Source organism: Diorhabda carinulata, chromosome 11 (assembly GCF_026250575.1).
Source record: "Diorhabda carinulata isolate Delta chromosome 11, icDioCari1.1, whole genome shotgun sequence".
Classification (NCBI taxonomy): Eukaryota; Metazoa; Arthropoda; class Insecta; order Coleoptera; family Chrysomelidae; genus Diorhabda; species Diorhabda carinulata.
The window spans coordinates 2,812,322-2,830,343 of record NC_079470.1 but is presented as its reverse complement, the minus strand read 5'-3'; the positions used below and the strand labels follow the sequence as shown (position 1 = coordinate 2,830,343).

The 18,022-nt window shown below is 31.5% G+C and overlaps 2 protein-coding genes across 3 annotated transcripts; one reads left to right on the top strand and one right to left on the bottom strand.

The window, feature by feature from the left end:
• The first annotated feature begins 153 nt into the window (after positions 1–153).
• On the top strand, positions 154–3,090 carry LOC130899682 (SET domain-containing protein 4). Of its 2 annotated transcripts, none has more exons than XM_057809809.1 (2): positions 154–1,035; positions 2,866–3,090. In XM_057809809.1, exons 1-2 carry the CDS (start codon positions 287–289, stop codon positions 2,897–2,899), a joined length of 783 nt encoding a protein of 260 aa, XP_057665792.1. In that variant the 5' UTR covers positions 154–286; the 3' UTR covers positions 2,900–3,090. The 2 variants fall into 2 exon arrangements, with proteins under 2 accessions (XP_057665792.1, XP_057665793.1); XM_057809810.1 differs by having other exon boundaries at positions 173–970.
• Positions 3,091–4,757: 1,667 nt separating this feature from the next.
• Positions 4,758–17,665, bottom strand: LOC130899683 (ras-related protein Rac1). The gene is made up of 4 exons (XM_057809811.1): positions 17,324–17,665; positions 13,346–13,598; positions 12,305–12,439; positions 4,758–9,619 (listed from the first exon to the last, which is right to left on the bottom strand). Exons 1-4 carry the CDS (start codon positions 17,356–17,358, stop codon positions 9,464–9,466), a joined length of 579 nt encoding a protein of 192 aa, XP_057665794.1. The 5' UTR covers positions 17,359–17,665; the 3' UTR covers positions 4,758–9,463.
• Between the last annotated feature and the right edge of the window lie 357 nt (positions 17,666–18,022).

Below are 18,022 nucleotides of genomic sequence, written 5' to 3'. Positions count from 1 at the left end.
AGTATATATTTTTGAAGGTAATTTAAGTCTACATAGTGGACAATTTGAATTCTAAGGACGAAATTCTTAAATATTACTGTGAATGAAACTGGAACACACTCCTGTCAACGATCAACATTATCAATAGACATCCGATCAGACAATCTGTCTAGTGATTTTTGAATTGTAAATATAACCTACGTGTTTAAAATTTACTGTTATACTAAATTATTCCGTTTATATCAGAAAATTTTATTTTTAAGATTAACAATAATCTTTATACAAGCATCTTGCACATTCTATATATATGGGAAGGACTAAACGAAAACGTTTAAAGAAATATGAACAAAATTCTGTAAATTTATGTCATGAAGAACATTTGGTGAGTTTGCAGAAATGGATGTCAAATAAAGGATGGAAAAATCACAAGAAACTGTCTCTAAAACTATTTCCAGAAACAGGAAGAGGAATTAGTTCAAAAATAACAGTGGGTGCAAATGAAGTTTTACTTTCAATACCCATGAACATTATGATTACTTACACTACTGTGAAGTTAGACATACCTGTTAAAAACATATTCACGATTCACGAAAGTCTTGCCTTATTTTTAATAAATGAAAAAGAAAAAGGAATTAATTCGTACTGGACAGATTATATTAACAGCTTACCAGAAAAACTTCCTCCCTTAACATGGCTGGCTAATGAAGAGGAAATTGAGTTATTTCCATCAGATATAAAGTTGAACGTTGAATATACAACCACAAATTTCAAAAACTTTCTCAATAAAACTAGAGATTTTATACCAAATAACTCCACTTTGGCTGACAGTTTGTTAAAATGGGCTTATGTAATGGTTAATACCAGAGCAGTATATGTTGATCCACACATAATTTGTGAAGAGTCCTCTCTAAATTTGTTAAAGGATGAACCTTCTATGGGACTATGTCCCTTTTTAGATATGTTTAACCATAATTATTTGGCCAATACAGAAGTTAGTATTATCAATGAAGGGGGATGTTTATTTTATGAATTGAGGACCTTAAGTTCATGTAAAAAGTACGAACAAATTTTTATTTCATATGGGAATCATGATAATGTTAAACTGCTAACAGAATATGGATTTTTCTTACATGACAATTGCTACGATAATATAAAATTCACACTTGATGAAGTCTTAAAAATATTAAAGTTTAATTTGGATAATAACAAATATAAGTTTATTAAAGAACATGATTTACATAACAATTTATATATTGGGTATGATGGTGTTTCTTACAACCTTAAAGCTGTGCTTTTTATAGGATGGTGTGGGGTTATAAATCGTTTAGATTCTATTATATTCAGTAGTAACTATCCTAGTTTATTTTTGGAAAAAAAATTACCAGATTTAATCAAGGGGCTATTAGTAATTAAGAAAAATGAGTTTACTAATGATTTAAGACAAATTATGAGTGGAAGAATAGTTACTGAGAGTGCTCAAATGGTTTTGGAATTTGTCAAATTTAGGATTGATTTTATTAGTGAAGTTATTTTGGAATATAGGTGACATTTATGTATATTCTTTTTGAATTTTTTTCAAAATCTTCGTTTTTACGGCGGATTTATAAAAAAAATATGGGAAATACCTCACCTGGAGATTTCATATGGATTTATGGCTTTAAGTGTTGTCATAAACGCTCTAGAAAATCGAAGATTCATCCGATTTCGATGAATTTTCTTAAAAATCTTCGTTTTTACGGCGAATTTATGGGAAAAAAATTAGGAAATACCTCACTTAAAGATTTTACATGGTTTTATGACTTTAAATGTGGTAATAAATGTGCTTCATGAGATATAATCGTTCATAACTTTTTTACAAAGCATCAAACGAAGTTCATAAGTTTTTTTTGTTAATCTACAAAAAAGAAACGAATATTTTGAAAACTAAAAATGATATAATAGTGTTTATTAATTTTTTACAAAATCAATTTAATACGTACATAAAATTTATGTACATAGTCAAATTATACTTGTTTCTTTGGTCTACACAAAATGAATATTTACAAAATACAAAATATTTACAAAAAAAATGATGTACAACTGATGATGTAAGTTTTCATTTTTTTATTCCTATAATTTTTTTTCGTAAATCCGCCGTAAAAACGAATGATGATTTTTCGATTTCCTAGAGCCAAAAAACGAGGGGACGGCGAAAGTATAAAATTACCAAAATTATTAATTGTCAAATTTCTTTGTCCTAATGTTTCAAAATGACACTTGTAATGTTTTTATCAAAACAATTTCTTAGACAAGGAAAAAACTCACCCAAAACATTGGTGTGTCCATAGCATACAGTCTCCGACCCAGGAGACATCTTCAAAATCTCATTATGGTCCGCGCTTAGATTTACCCACTCCTCATCTAGCTCCTTCAGATTTTTATGGTTTAAATCTTTGCACTTCAGCCTTTTAACACATGGAAGATCCCAGCACTATATTAGTTACAAATACATAGCTGTGATGGGAAGAAAAATGTTGTGCCGTTGCAATAAAACAAAACATTTATCAGCTATTTTATCAAGAAACATATCCTAACTTATATTATGAAAAAATAATCATTTTTTTTTTTAAATGTCATATCTTTCGCGGTTTACCGGGGCAAGTATCACAATATACCGAAATTTCGCGTCTTATCCTTTTTTCAATGTATTAGAACACACAAGATAATCTCTTTTCTTGCCATTCCACAATATGTGCAGTCTTTTGTACAGCCTTATTTCATGTCATCATCGATCTTCGCGAAACTCATCTATGAGTGTATCGACTAATCTTACAAACTTCAAATGGGACACTGGTGTTTCGTGTTTATTTTTATTTACACATTTATATCAAATGTATGTATTTATAGCAGACATCAGAAACAGTATGGTGATGCGTATTGATCCGCGCGATCGCCCTCGACGCCTAGCCACTGTGTTTGTTAACGGCATTCCAAAGATCTCAAGAATCCGAAGGATCTAGAAAGCATTTTGATATATAAAGCGTCATACTACGGACAGTGACAAGTGAACTAAGAAATGTATTTGAATAAATTAGATGTTAAGTTTGTACATAAATATTAGTGAGTAGTTGAGTGTGTTATTTTTCTCAAAACACCCTTTCTGGCACTTAAAAACAGCGTCTAGAGAAAAACTCATTTTCTGTAGGTCTGGGGTTGTGGTAGTTTTTAGGAGGGGTTTGTTTAGTGTGGTATCAACTCATTGTGTGTACGCCTACCACTAAGTGAAAACTGAAAATGGGATAAAGAACCAAACGACGTTTGCAGTTAATAGGTGAGTTAATTAGATGAATGTTCGTTGCTAAGTAGGAGCGGGGGCGGTTACAGCTGCGGCTGTATTCTCTATCGCCATTTGGCTGATGAACGGATACACCAGGTTAAAGGAAAACGGCAAAACCCTATGATCTATGAGACGGGATTCAGGATCATGCTTCACCTGGTAACTAGAAATTTTCAGGTAGCTGAGGTAAGGAATTCTTCATGAGCTGTCGCTAGCAGCTGAAATGGAGTTACGTTTCTTCTTTGGTTTAGACGAAAGTTACTGTCTAATGGTAATCTAGGAGATGAGAAAAGTGTCACTGGCAGTGGAAAGCGAACAAGATTCGCTTATTTTAGGGTAGTCTACGCAACAGTCGGCTCCAACCAAACTCTTGGTGTGTGTCATTATTCAATATAGCGGGCTTGAAGTCGTTGATCCACTGCTCCCGCTCAGTGATGTGTGCCTCCAAACCCTTATTATTAACGGTCGTAGGCGTCATTTAGTCGGTGTTCATCGAAATTTTGGACATTCACATATAACCTGCGTCCAAATTTTTGGATGGCTAGTTGATCCAACCTGCAGTTCTTTTTGGATGCTCAGCCTGCATGCTGTCCTCATGGCGTCGAATTGTATCGCTAGATCCAAGCGTGGGAAGCCCGATACAACAAGGGACCTAGTTGGGACCATACGCATGGACCCTGTGTTATACAGAGACGCCAGGCGCTGGACTCTGTCCAGTCACACTCTTTTTTTCACTTTTTCCCTACAGGGCCCCTTATGTGAGAAGATGTTTGACCACAGAGGTATAAATCCAATGAAGAATCATACATGAAAGACCCCAATTACAGCCGCAATCCCTTCTGCAGGACCAGAGGTCGCAGGTAGCCTTTTTTATTTTTTTGTGTACGTGTTCGTACCAGAGCAGTTTTGTATTCAGAGTTAACCCCAAATATTTTATGGCTTCAAAGTACGTAAGGCACGTCTCCCAAGTTATATTTGGGAACGTGCCATTGTTGCGCTTCCCAGTGAAAAGACGAATGGCAAATATGACGGTAGGAATGGGATTCTAATAGAAGTTATAAAATATGGTGGTAAACCCTAAGGGAGCAAATACATAATTTGAAGAGCTCGGTTTTCCTTGGGTTAATCCTTAGCCTTTCGGACTGGCAGTAGCTGTCCACCAGTCGCGGGGTTCTTGAGATGGAGCTCCGCGAAGTGACGGCGTCTTTAACAAGTTAAAGGATAGCCAAGCCATCAGTGTAAGTTTGTGTATACAACCCTACCTCATTTATATCAGTGATCAAGTCGTTTACGACCAGACACCGCAGAGTTGGAGACAATACTTCGCCCTGGAGGTACAAAAGCCTTTGTTAAAACTGCTTTTTTTATGTCATCAAGATTTGATTAACAATGGGAAAAAGAGAAGGTCGGGCCCCAAAGTATGTAAATCCACCAGTGGTTACATTTGAAATAAAACGAAAAGTACAATTAATAATGTTATTGTTAATTAAAATTTAACATATTTCAGTGTTCTATAAAAAATACTTTTTCTGTAGAATCCAAATTCACCACTAAAAAACGTAACATAATTTATAACCTTAAAGTTTAAGTTTAAAAGTAGTTTGGCTACAAAAAATGGAGAACGTCAATTGTATACATATCCTATAATTTATAATATATAAAATAATTTAAGGACTATGAAACTTTGACAGAGTAAATCCTTATGAACTACTGAAAGTCTGATAATACTGAAACGTCATCGAACATACCATTCTATTTCCACAGAGTATTAAAAATTATCAAATTTCTCTGTCTGTCATAATTACCTTAAATGTTTTTTTCCCGGAAAATCTTTGTTTTATATATTTTCATCTAAAATTAGAAATCACAAGAGTTTACATGATTATGTATATAAAAAAGCCATTTTACAAAATAATGTTCTCCATTTCCTCCAAAATCAAATATTTTTAATAACAATAACCAAAGTTCACAAATTAAGGGAACCTCTAAATTTGTTGTAGTGACGATCTAAAGTTTTTATCGCGTCAGATCCAAATTGTTTCTAAAATAACTGAGTAATTTCCAGTTTAAGCTGTAATTTTAAGGACTGTAATATCCATTTATACCAGGACAATGAAATTTTTACCCTAATCAAGAGGCAATTCAAAAAACAAATATGGTTTCAATAAAACCGTATAACTAACAACTTTTCCAACGTAAGCAATTAGATACATAATAAAAAATGTCATTTTCCATATTGTACAAATTATATTGGCATCGCTTGTAGATGAGGAACGAGCAGGTAACAACCAATCAATGTGTTCAAAACCGGTTTTATTATTCATGGAGTCGATTTCATTTTCTTTTCACTTTCCTTTTAGACCACTTGAACTTAAACATTGCATTAGGTACAATCAGCCCATTCAGGAAGTCGATTTTCGCCTTTTTTATTTCTTCTGGCCAACAAGCTGTTAACAACTGACCAATATGACCTAAAGATAGTTTTAGACTACTTAAACAATACATTAGGTACATTCAGACCATTCACGAAGTCGATTTTCCATTTTTTTTTTATTCTTTCTGCCAAACAATTTGTCAATAACTAACCAATATGACCTAAAGTGGTTTTATTAGAAATGCACTACTGGGAAGATGATTTTACACACCTAAAACAATGTATTGAATATATTCGATCCATTCATGAAGTCGATTACAATTTTTTTCACTTTTCTGTGAAGCTGTAAGTACACATCAATCAACACAGTTATAGACGAGGAACCTGTGGACAACAATAACCAATGTGTCCCAAAGATGGTTTTAGACTACTAAAACATTGCATCAGGTACATTCACTCAATTCATGAAGTCGATTTTCGACTTTTCTTTACTCTTCTGCTAAACAAGTTGTCAATAACCAACCAATGTGATCTAAAGTGGTTTTATGAGAAATGCAATTCTAGGAAGATACTTTTAGACTCCTGAAACAATGTAATAAACATATTCAGTTGATTTCAATTTTTTTCACTTTCTGTGAAGCTGTCAAGTACACTCGATTGAGATAGTTATAGATGATTTTAGACTACTTAAACAATCTATTAGGCACATTCGGTCCATTCACGAAGTCGAACTTCTTTAGCAAAATGTCAGCAAATTTGACTGAAGCTGCTCAGTGAAGATATTGCGTATAAATTAATAGATGAGGCTGTCCACTTTCCAATAAAGTTACACAATTCTTTGGAAAGCTACCAAACATCTTAAGGAAAGTTGACAAATTAATTGACCTGATCGCTTTTATTCAAAAAAACCTAAAAAGACAGAATTTTTAAAACAGAAAAATCTTGAACAAAGTTTTCACAAGAAGCAGAGAACGAAAAATGTTTATGATTAAAAATGATAAGAGATAAAAACTAACTAATAAAGAGCAAGAAACTAAAAATTTTTAATGCAATGTCCAACATAAATTCATTCATTTTGTTGTTTTTATCATGAGAATAACATTATTGGTGTATGTTATACTGAAATATGACTACTTTTTGTACATACAAATAAAGAAATCAACGAAATATACAGCTTAAACGAAAAAATAATTTTTTTTTCTCAATATTTTTATGTTTGATCCAACTGTATACACCTGTTTGCTCGTTAATTTTACTGAACACATTTTTTTTACCTAAATTTTAGCCAGGCAAGTTAACAATCTTAGTATTTTATATTGACGTCGATATCAATATCCACTTAAGAATTAGATATACAATACTCTATACACTCTAATAACTTCTCATATCTCCTCTATCAGGAACAAAAAAAAAATATTACAATTTAATCATTGGCTATAATTTTTCAATTTCATAGTAAAATCCATATAATAATGCCATAAATATAAGATAATTTCATTAAAAAAAATATTTATTATGTGTCTAGAAGAGGAAATACGAAAAGTAGTTCAAATGTATCAATATAAGAAAGAATTATAAACAACTTTCTGCATAATTGCTATATACTTAAAAACCATTCAAAAACAATCACATTTATGCACAGGTTTTTAATGTTATTTTGTGCTTCTCAGATACGACACAAACCTTTTTGTAATATTTTCCATTATTAATAATAATAATTAATCACAACTTTTATTTACAATATAAGTAAATGTCGTAAAATCTTATTATGATACCTCTCACCTATCGTAATATGAATTTACGATACAAATATTGTATAAAATTTTATCTACTATCAAGATTTATCAATAAGATAATCAACAATTTGATAAAGATGTTTATGGATGTAACAAAAATTGCGTTGGCCTAAAAAAGGATCGTTTTCCTTGTAAGGTAAACACACCAATAATTGCCCCATACCCATTAACTGACCATCTTCCAATTTTATTGGTAATGTAGCAACAATTACTATGGTTTTGAGCAGCTTAACAGTTAAACAAATGATTCAGGACATGGTACATCGACATTTCTAGTTTTAAGCCATGACAAGTGAAAAGGAAACAAAACCCAAGTTAAAAGGGAAATACGGGGATTACTGTATTTTTTTTCCTAGGCTTCTTGACACTTCTCTTGGTGTAAAATAGGTCATTGTAACCTGGACATTAAATATTGATAGTAGATAAATATGTTCACGTTTGTTGAAATTAAAAAATAGCAGCCAAAAAATAATATCCCCTATTGAAGCAACTAGAACAATTATTGAGAACTAAGTTTGTGAAATGGAAATATATAACACAATAGTTCCATTAAAAATATTGAGTTTTTAATAAATGTATCTACATTTCCGTTAAAGCTATTTGGTCAAATACATATTTTAACAATTCTATTTCTAATAAAAAGAGATCGTAAAATAATAATTTGACATTATAAAACGGTTTAAGACAGGCCTCACAGCAAATTGACTGAATTGGTCTCGAGATGTTGCTAAAAGCATGGATCATAAATGAACCAAAGGAATAATGGAATGGCGTTAAAGTTCAGATGCTCTCAGAAGCAGACTTCCCACAAGGTGATGGAGAGATTTAAAGGAAACTCTGTACATGTGAAGGACCAAGAAGTATGGTGGAAAACTTGCGGGAGGTATGGTTACAATAAATAATATTGGATAAAACAATGATGAATTCATAAGACATGTGAACTACTTGGTATGTTTATATACAAAATTACTTTAGACACTCTAGGTAGAAGAAACTTGGTAGGTCATTTGAACTCTGCTGTATATTGTAATAAAAATGCAACCACAAATGAAAGATTTGAAGAAAACTCTCTCCAAGTAAAGTTCCAACAAAAATAGGGGAAATATTTGAGGAAAGCATTGTTACAATAAATGGATAAGATAAAACAACAATGAACTCATAAGACATATGAACTACCCGGTATATTTATATAAAAAATAACTGTTTCTAAAACAAGGTGACTATTTTTTATAAATGATAGGCTTTAACAAGAATATTTATTACCCTTGAGGAATAGAAACACGTAGTTTATCAGATTATTTCCAACATTTCACTCAATCAAGTTTATAAACAAACAAAATCATTTTAACTGGATGTTAAAACCTTGGTGCGCCAATTATTATCAACACCAGACTTACATAGACACTTTAAATATACTTGTAGGTCATCTGAACTATGCTGCAGAAATTCATTATTTTTAAAATCTAGGTCTCATTTTTTATAAAAATTGCATGGTGAAAATTAGCTACTGCAGATTCATATAAACACGAATTTTATCAGATTACTTGGGACATTAGAACTACTTGTCACCTAGACTTCCAAAAATGAAGAACAAAAATGGAAACCATGGTTGGTGGAACAATTAGTGGTAGAGACGCAATATAGAAATATTTAGACGAATTAAGAGAGGCCTGTACTCAAAATAGGTGCATAAAATAAAGATAATGAAGAAGTTACTGATACAAACTAGTCTCAGATAATTTTATATACACTGAACTGAAGCAATAAGGATTGTTTAATATCAAAATAAAATTCCACAGAAAGTAGTACCAAAAAGATTTGTGGCACTTGGACATTTCCCAATAATTTTGAACCCATTCGCATCTGGTTTTTTGAAATGTAAGTACAAAAACATTTCTCGAAAAATCGTTATTTTTTCTATCAAATATTACAATGCGATCTGGTTCAAAATTAACACAACAAATTTATTTCTTTTTTTTTTGTTTAATATTAATATAATTACAAGATGACACATTTGCGTTTTGGTTTTACTTGCATTACTGGACAAAGGACAGCTCGAATGGCTTCGTCGAATACTGTCTTTAATCCTTTTTGCGTTAAAGCAGAACATTCGAGGTATTTTACTGCACTGATTTCTTTCGCCATCGCCAAGCCCTAAAATCGTAATTTAATTTTAATTTTTCTATACATACAGTGAAGTAACTAAATCAGATTGAACTGACTTGAAAAAATTAAGGGTACAAATCTATAGATAAATAGATTTAACTAGAAGTTACAGGACACTTCAACATGAACTATTTTTGACATGGAAAAATCCAGAATTTTGAAGAGCTTCAGTATCTGGGTTGGCTCCTCCTTTTCACAAAGTCTCCACATGTTAGTTTGGGCCAGATCTAGTCTCATCTGGTGATTGCTGAGACGTTTCTGTAAGGGATCCAATGAGAAAGTAGATCCAAATACTTTTTGGATTTTCAGCCTCTAGAAACTATATTCAATAGTTATTTTATTCTTGCCTATTCCATAAAGTTTTCTTCGGCACTCTCATCTCAGCTTAGATTTGTTGACATGAGGGTTCATGTGTAGCTGTTTGACTATCAGAATTAATTGCCGTCACATTTTTGATAGTTTCTTTCTAATTTCATTGCCATGTATCTTTCTGAGACTGATGTAAATTATCAAGCAATCAAGAATAGGTTAAACAAACTATATCAAATAAGTAGAATTATGTATCCACTTATCTGTAACTAATTGACAACCATACTTGCCAGTTACGAATAAAACAACTTAAAATCTAAGGGATGACTATAAATTTTTTTAACAGCTGAAAGATGCCTGCAGAAGGTAATTATAACCAGGCATATTTCTCGATTATAGTACTCAACTGTTTGGTTTTAAATTGTTTATATAATAATTTGTATTCACTATTTTCCAAAAACAAAAAGAAACAAAACATTAAACAAATATGCTACAATTTAAACAGTTTGGAACATGACAGCGTGAAAAAACTATACAAAGAACACCTAGACGAAAAACTAAGAAATATATAACTTTTAAAACATAGATCATTATGAATATCTAAAAAATGCATACTTGGAACTGCGGAAGCAGCATTGGAAAGATTCAATTGAAATAGGTAAAACAGAAACCGCACCGGTGGGGTAATGAAATTGAAGAGGAAATCATAGAATATAAAAGTAGATATCATAGATATTTAAGAACAAATACTAAGAGTGATAAAACAAAGTACAAGTGATGGTAAGATAAAGAATAACCCAAAAGAAAAATGAGCTAGAGAGAAAAACTGTCAAAATCTAAACAACTATTTGGGAGGAAAAATTTTTTAGAAAGATTGAGATAAAACAATGCAAAATAACTGAGAACAGACCAGAATTTGAAATAGAAGAGAATACTTGAATAAATATAATTTTGTCTCAACGAAGGAGCAGTCAAATAGAAATCGAGCATGTATGTAGGTCCCTGAAAAACGGAAAATCTCCAGGATCAGGCAATATTTCCACTAAGCTTATTAAAGCAGGAACAGACACATTATAAGAACATATAAAAATAATGTTCCAGAAACATATGAAGGCGCAGAGCAAGGGAATGAGATTCTCTTTAATGTCGACAATCCACAAGCAAGGCCCCAGATACCAATGCCAAAACTATAGAGGTATTGCAGTGACTAGTACAATTAACAGCAAAATATTGAAACCCAAAATTGAAAGAATATTTAAAGACCTTGAAGCGGAAGAGCTGGTTGGATTCAGAGCCAGCAAATCCACAGTAGACCATCTATAATGTGATGTGACAAAAAATGACATATGACAGTGTACCACTTAGCAAGCTGTAGTCAACGCTGGAACAAACATAAATGGGTTAATAAAAGCAGCCTAAAAAACATAACAAAAATTTAAGCAAACCGGTTTTACTGTCAAGAAAGGTCTAAAACAAGGGTGTTGCATCTCACCATTACTATTTAAGATCTATTTGGAGTAGGCACTCAGGATGCGGAAATAAAATGGAGGTCTCGAATTATACGTAAAAAACTAAATGTAAGTGCATCCACCTGGAGGATGGATCACAAATAAAATACTGAGAGGAATACAAGTATTTAGGAAAATAACACAAAACTGAACACTCGACAAAGTTATCAAAAAGAGAAATATACAGGACCGAGAAGCTATATCTATGATGAATGAAATATGATGGGACCACACAATATCTAAAGTTAACAAACAACGAATATATAACACGATCCTCAAAAGCATTATAACATATAGTAGCGAAATTAATTTACAAAAAATACCAAAACAGATCCTAAAGTGGAAACCCAAGAGAAAAGAAGAGGAAGACCACGAATAAGTTGGAGAGAAGACCTATGGCAGGATAGGTATAGACGCTGGTTAGAAATTGGAAGATATGTTTCCTGTCATTCTTCAAGGGAGAAAGCAACTACTTTCCTGCTAATGCCGTACATGTAATTAAACATTCCCCTGCGAACGCTGAGTGGCACCATCCTCCTTTCCAACTACGAACCGCCGGTCAGGTAGAAATCTACCGTAGTCGCCGATAAAATAGATTCCGATGATAAGTGAGGGGTGTAAAATGTATAAAAATAAAAGATTTCTACTATTCACCTCTGAAATAATTTCGAAATTCAATACTTCAAAAGTGTTTTCTGTCGTTCTTCATGTAAAGGTTTTGGGTTGAGTCGTTATATTGAGGTACGTTTTATTAAGCATGCACTTGAACAAGATCCACTGCTATTTCCAAAAATTTCATTTTTATATGATATAAAGTCCAAATTACCCACAATTCATTTATATAGATTATACTCACTTGTGGATATGTTATAGGTGAAAGTTTTTTATCCTTTAATTTTTCAATTGTATTCCTGTCATCCCGAAGATCCAGTTTTGTGCCTACTAATATGATAGGCGTATTTGGACAATGATGTCGTACCTCTGGATACCACTGAAATCATTTAAAAAATATAATTATTATAAAGCGACATTAGAAATCTTATAGATTTGAGCTTGATGTTGACTCAATGTCAGAGCAATTCTGATCACACAAATACCTAGGGACACAATAATTATTTACGTAACTAGTTATAAAAAGAGTGATACTGTTCAACAAGTGTAACATTATTGGGTTGGCGACAAAGTAATTTTGGTTTTGTATTAAGTTCAAGATATGTTTGAGAAGTTGAAGTTATGTGCATGAAATCAGTTAGAGACAAAAAGATTTTTATCTTTAATGAGACATTTCTTTCATCCATAACAAAGCAATATTGAGAATTTTATCAACTCCTCAAATTCAAGGAACAGGTGAAAGACAGAAATAAGAAATTTCTTTATCAGTCTAGAACTTTTACATAGCTATTGCCCAAAAAATCATGTAAGAAAAAAAAATGACATTTGATTTATTATATTCATTCAAATATATTGTTTATTCCAACAAATCGTTAATTGTTTCTTCAATATTTCGTTATGCTGTATATTTTTAGTTTGCAGTAAAACTAACATCTCCACATTATGGTATGTCAATAAATATTTTTCCATAAAAAATTGATGTCTCATAATTCAAATATCATTGAACAAGGTTCAAAAAGTCCCATTAACAGAGGTAATTTAATGAAAAAGAACCGGGACCTCATTGCAACTCTGAATAATAGAGGTTTCTCACTTATCCAGGTCCCACTTAATCAGGTTTCACTGTATCTCATAAATATTTAATCGTCTTACACAAAGTAACGTTGATAATGTGCGTTCAGTAATAGAAAGACAAATCGAAAGTAATTTTTGCCCGAGAACAATATGTAACTAAATTCATAGAGATATGTAACCAGTAGTCAAAAATTTTTAGAGGTATACATACCTTAGCTCTTACATTCTCAAATGAAGCTGGATTAACAAGAGAGAAGCAAATTAAAAATACATCTGTTTGAGGATACGATAAAGGTCTCAATCTGTCGTAATCTTCTTGTCCTGCTGTATCCCATAGACCTAGATTAATGGGTTTTCCATCTACCATTACATTAGCAGAGTAGTTATCAAAAACTGTGGGAATATATTCACCGGGAAACGCATTGGTAGTATAACTGATCAGCAGACATGTCTTACCAACAGCTCTGAAACAAATCTTAAATATGATACTTGAAATGTTATTCTATGAATTGGAAGGATAAGGTCAACAACAAATGTCAAGACTGGATCCATACATAATTAGATTTGTAATTTTCTAGATTTTATTCAAGTTTTCTAAGCATATTTCACTGAAAACCAAATGCATAAGTATCAAGTCAAATTCAGAAACCAATAAAGTTGATGGAAGATAGAACTGTAGTATTCCTTAACATGAATTTTTCAGACACAGAAGTCTTCTGTATAAACTACATACACTTAAAATATACGTTCAAGTATGAGTTATGGATTTTCTTTTAAGGAAATTTACACCAGAAGGACTGCCGCAGAAATAACAACAAAAATAGATTTAATTCATCAATATAATCTCCTTCAAGAGCAATACAATTATTCCAACGCTTCTCTAACTTCTAGATGCCGTGCTTGTAAAAGAATTTGTCTTTTGCTTCAAAGTAGGCTTCAGTTTCGACAATTGCTTCTTCATTTGAGCTGAATTTTTCACCGGTGAACATTTTTTTGAGATCGGCAAACAGCCAGTTGTCACTGGGAGCCAGATCTGTACTACATGGTGGATGAGAAAGCTATTCGAAGTGTAATTCGTTCAATTCAACCATCATTGCCATATAATTTTGAACCGATGCATTGTCTTGGTAAAACAGTGGTTTTTTCTTCGACATATGAGGTCGTTTTTCGTCTATTTTTGCATTCAAATGATCCAACAACTTTATGTAGCATTCGCTATTGATTGTCTCTCCTTTTTGAAGATAGTCGATGAACAATATTCCATGCGCATCCCAACATAATGGCGCCATAACGTTCCCAGTTGACTGTTGTGCTTTTGGACGCTTTGGACGTGTTTCACCAGCTGCAGTCCACTCAGATGATGATCGTTTTGATTCCGGAGTGAAGTGATTGATATAATGATGTGCATGATGAACGGGTCAAGGATGTAAATCTATCGTTTCAGATGACCTGGTTCAACGAATTGACAGAATGGTTAAAGAAAACCGCAGATTCACCATTACTGCTTTGTGTACGGAGTTTCCAGAAGTTTCAAGATCTGTTCATTTATATTTGCGGTGTTTATATACCAAAAAAAACAAAAAAGAAATATCACAGACTTTGTCAGAGAGACTAATGTTGAGTATTCCGTTTTCAAAATGGACAAAATAGGTAAACCATGGGTTCCTGTTATGACTCATTAAGCTAATGAAAAACGGTAGAATGTTCTGGATTAGACTTTGGTATTCCTATGATTTGGATAGAGCCTACGAATAATTTGGTTGATTGTTACTTTCGCGTAGTAGACATTAAAGGTTTTAATCGATATCAAATGTGGAGATGCCCACAACCAAATGATTGGATTTATTAAGTCCCATACTAGTTCTATCTTCCTTTCATAAATAAAAATTCAAAAAGTATGAAATTGCAGAAAATCGGCAAATGACGGTGGTTAGATCTCCACCATATCATTGCGAACTAAACCAGATAGAACTGGTTAGTGAGTACAGATAAAAAGAGAAGTTTCAAGGGAAAATAATTCTTTCAAGATAAGTGATATTAAACAGTTGTTTTTGGAGTTTGTAGATGATGTGAAGCCTAAAAACTGGGAAAAGGCAGTTAATCATACAATTACGAAGAAGAGAAAATGTGGAAGTAGGACAGTATTACAGATGAAATGATTGAGCCACTCATTGTGAATATTGCGACAGTTCATCTGATTCTCATTTTAATTTGGATTTGTTAGAAGTAGCTCTACTTAAACAGGTGAGTTTTTATATTAAAATCATCCTTTATGAAAGAGAGATTGTTTAAAAATCAAAGTTTAAGACCTTTTACCTATAAAGCAGTATGACACAATGAATATATATAAAAAAATAAAACACTTTTTTATCTTCAGCTATATAGAAGTTAGAAGCAGGTTAATTAGGTGAAAATATAAGAATACACCCAAAATAAGATTTATTACATTTGTACAAATGTTATTTCCTTATTTTATTACTCTCTCATTCATAAAAATGGACTATGGAGGACGAAATATAATTTGGAAATTATGTAAGCAGTATTCGCTACTTTTATAAAATAAACTAAATTAAAATACAATATTTAATTAAGTGCCATAAATTAATATTATTACTATAGTGTTATAAACGTTATGCTCTAGTTAGCAGCTTTTCAATCTGGAAAGAAAACTTGAGAATAATAAATTTTAATTGGCATAAATTAAAAACCGTATATGACATTGTTAGTAAACTCCATTTACATTAGCAGAACTATTTACAATATTCTTGTCAAAATGTTTTAAATGATGCTGTTTTAAAAAAATTAAAAAAAATTATTATACTCCAAAATTTTATGAAAGTAAAGATAGAATCTTTCCCAAACAAATGTATAATTTTGTTGGTAACTCATCTATTGTTTCACTGTTATCTGTTGCAAAAAAATTTGTTTAAATAAGTCTATACTTTGATATAATAATACAATTACCAAGGAAAAATAAAAAAAGAATCTTTCAAAATGTAATTTGAAATAAGAACTATTGAGCTAGACTACTTAAGATGTTCACTACTTACAAAAAACAGAATTAGAACAGAAGAAATATAGCAGAGAATGTAAGTTGAATACTCTAGAAAAATACAGTAGATAACGGGACTTTAAAATTGTATAGTCAGCTCAAAGTATGCCTATTAGAGACGACAAAAAAATATATTAAAATAAGAACCCCCCGAAAAAGAGGAAAACCAGCTCTACCTGGCAAATATAGATCTGAGAGTATATTGAAAATTAGGGAATTGAAAATAAGTTGTGCACTCTTAAAGCGAAATTTAAAAAAAAATTCAATTTCAATTTTCTTGATTTTTTTTTAATATGATGATTCAACACATTATGTATAATTTATTTTAAATTTATAAATAAATATATAAAAAATTCACATGACAAATTGTCATGTGAATGTAGGTAGGTCGGTAATTTGTTGTACAATTATTGAATTTAAGTCTACGTCCAAATGACCAGTTTTATATTCATTGTTATGTGTGAAACATCAAAAAGTTTATTTCATTTTAGTTGCTTTTGAAAGAGAATTTTTTTCAATTTATTTAAGATTTTGTTAGAAGTAATGTGATTGAGTAGAAATGAGTCAACCATTTCTGTGATTCTTAAAATTAAAAAATAAATTCAACCTAATCAAGGGCAAGTATTTGTTTTATATACTTATAACTAATAAGTACTATTACCTTTTATGTAACTGAAAAATAATCATAAGATACCTTGAAAATAGACATAAATTTCCTTTATGTTTCTAAAAATTTATTATGCTATTAAATTACAAGGCTGAAGATGAGATGTGAGTTGAGAAAACTTCCACTTATAAGTTATCTACTGATGTGAACATTGCATATATGTAATTCCCAGTAAGTTATCAGCCTTCCTTATCATACCCATGAACTATGAGTCAATACTGATTAAACTTTATTTGAATATGTATATTTCCGATTTCGAATCAAATAAGTTACTGAATGTGAAGAACATAAATATATCTAAATAAGTGATTTGAAAAGATAGACGCGTTCAATTAATTAACATTCTAAAATTGACTGAACAGTTTTGCTGAAATACTTAATATTTTATGGAATAAATATCAAGGATGTTCAATATAAACAAGGTTACTACAACAGGTAGAATACAAATTAAAAAAATAAATACTGCTTACCCGTCTCCAACCACCACACACTTGATGGCCTGCATTTCGTTATCTTTATTGATAACGAATGTTTCTATCAATTAAGGATATATTAATTAAAGCAATATTATACTGTATCTGGGTGTGTGATGTGTCAAATATTAGGCCACCTTGTAACTTCGTTACTTGATATATCTGGGATCATAAAAAAATGAATCTTCCTCTTAATTTCCACACATCACAATCTCATGTTACTCTTTATTTGGATAGTTATAAGAAACTATAATTATTTTTTCTATCGAATTCCTAAACACGACCACACACAAACCTATGGTAAAAACTGCGCCTACTGTCAAACAAACATCATATGTCAAGGAAAAATTTATTCTTCCAAACCATCGAAAACGTCGTTTCGGTTTTCTTCTTTCGATTATATTTCTCTATCATTACGATTATTGCTGTCACATCTCAATTTTGTAAAATTTCATAATATTTTGAGATATTAAGAATCAAACAAATACCAGATTGGATTTATAGAAATATACCAAATACGATAATGTGAAAGAAAATAAATTATTTGAGACAGAAGACTTTTTGAGTAACATTATTGAATGAAAAATTTTAGTAAGAGGACTCACAGAATAAACCTAAAAATTATATTTTTGATATTAATGAATAGTCAAAAAATATGTTTTTCCATTAACATGAAACAATGACCACATATCAACT

Bases quoted from the DNA above. Each gene is read 5' to 3' on its own strand.
- LOC130899682 (XM_057809809.1), top strand. From the start codon at position 287: ATGGGAAGGACTAAACGAAAACGTTTAAAGAAATATGAACAAAATTCT. The intron at 1,036-2,865 runs GTACGAACAAAT...ATGTATTTATAG, and splicing joins ACCTTAAGTTCATGTAAAAA to CAGACATCAGAAACAGTATG.
- LOC130899683 (XM_057809811.1), bottom strand. From the start codon at position 17,358: ATGCAGGCCATCAAGTGTGTGGTGGTTGGAGACGG. The intron at 13,599-17,323 runs GTAAGCAGTATT...GATTTGTTTCAG, and splicing joins TGTGTGGTGGTTGGAGACGG to AGCTGTTGGTAAGACATGTC. The intron at 9,620-12,304 runs GTGAGTATAATC...TTACGATTTTAG, and splicing joins CACCTATAACATATCCACAA to GGCTTGGCGATGGCGAAAGA.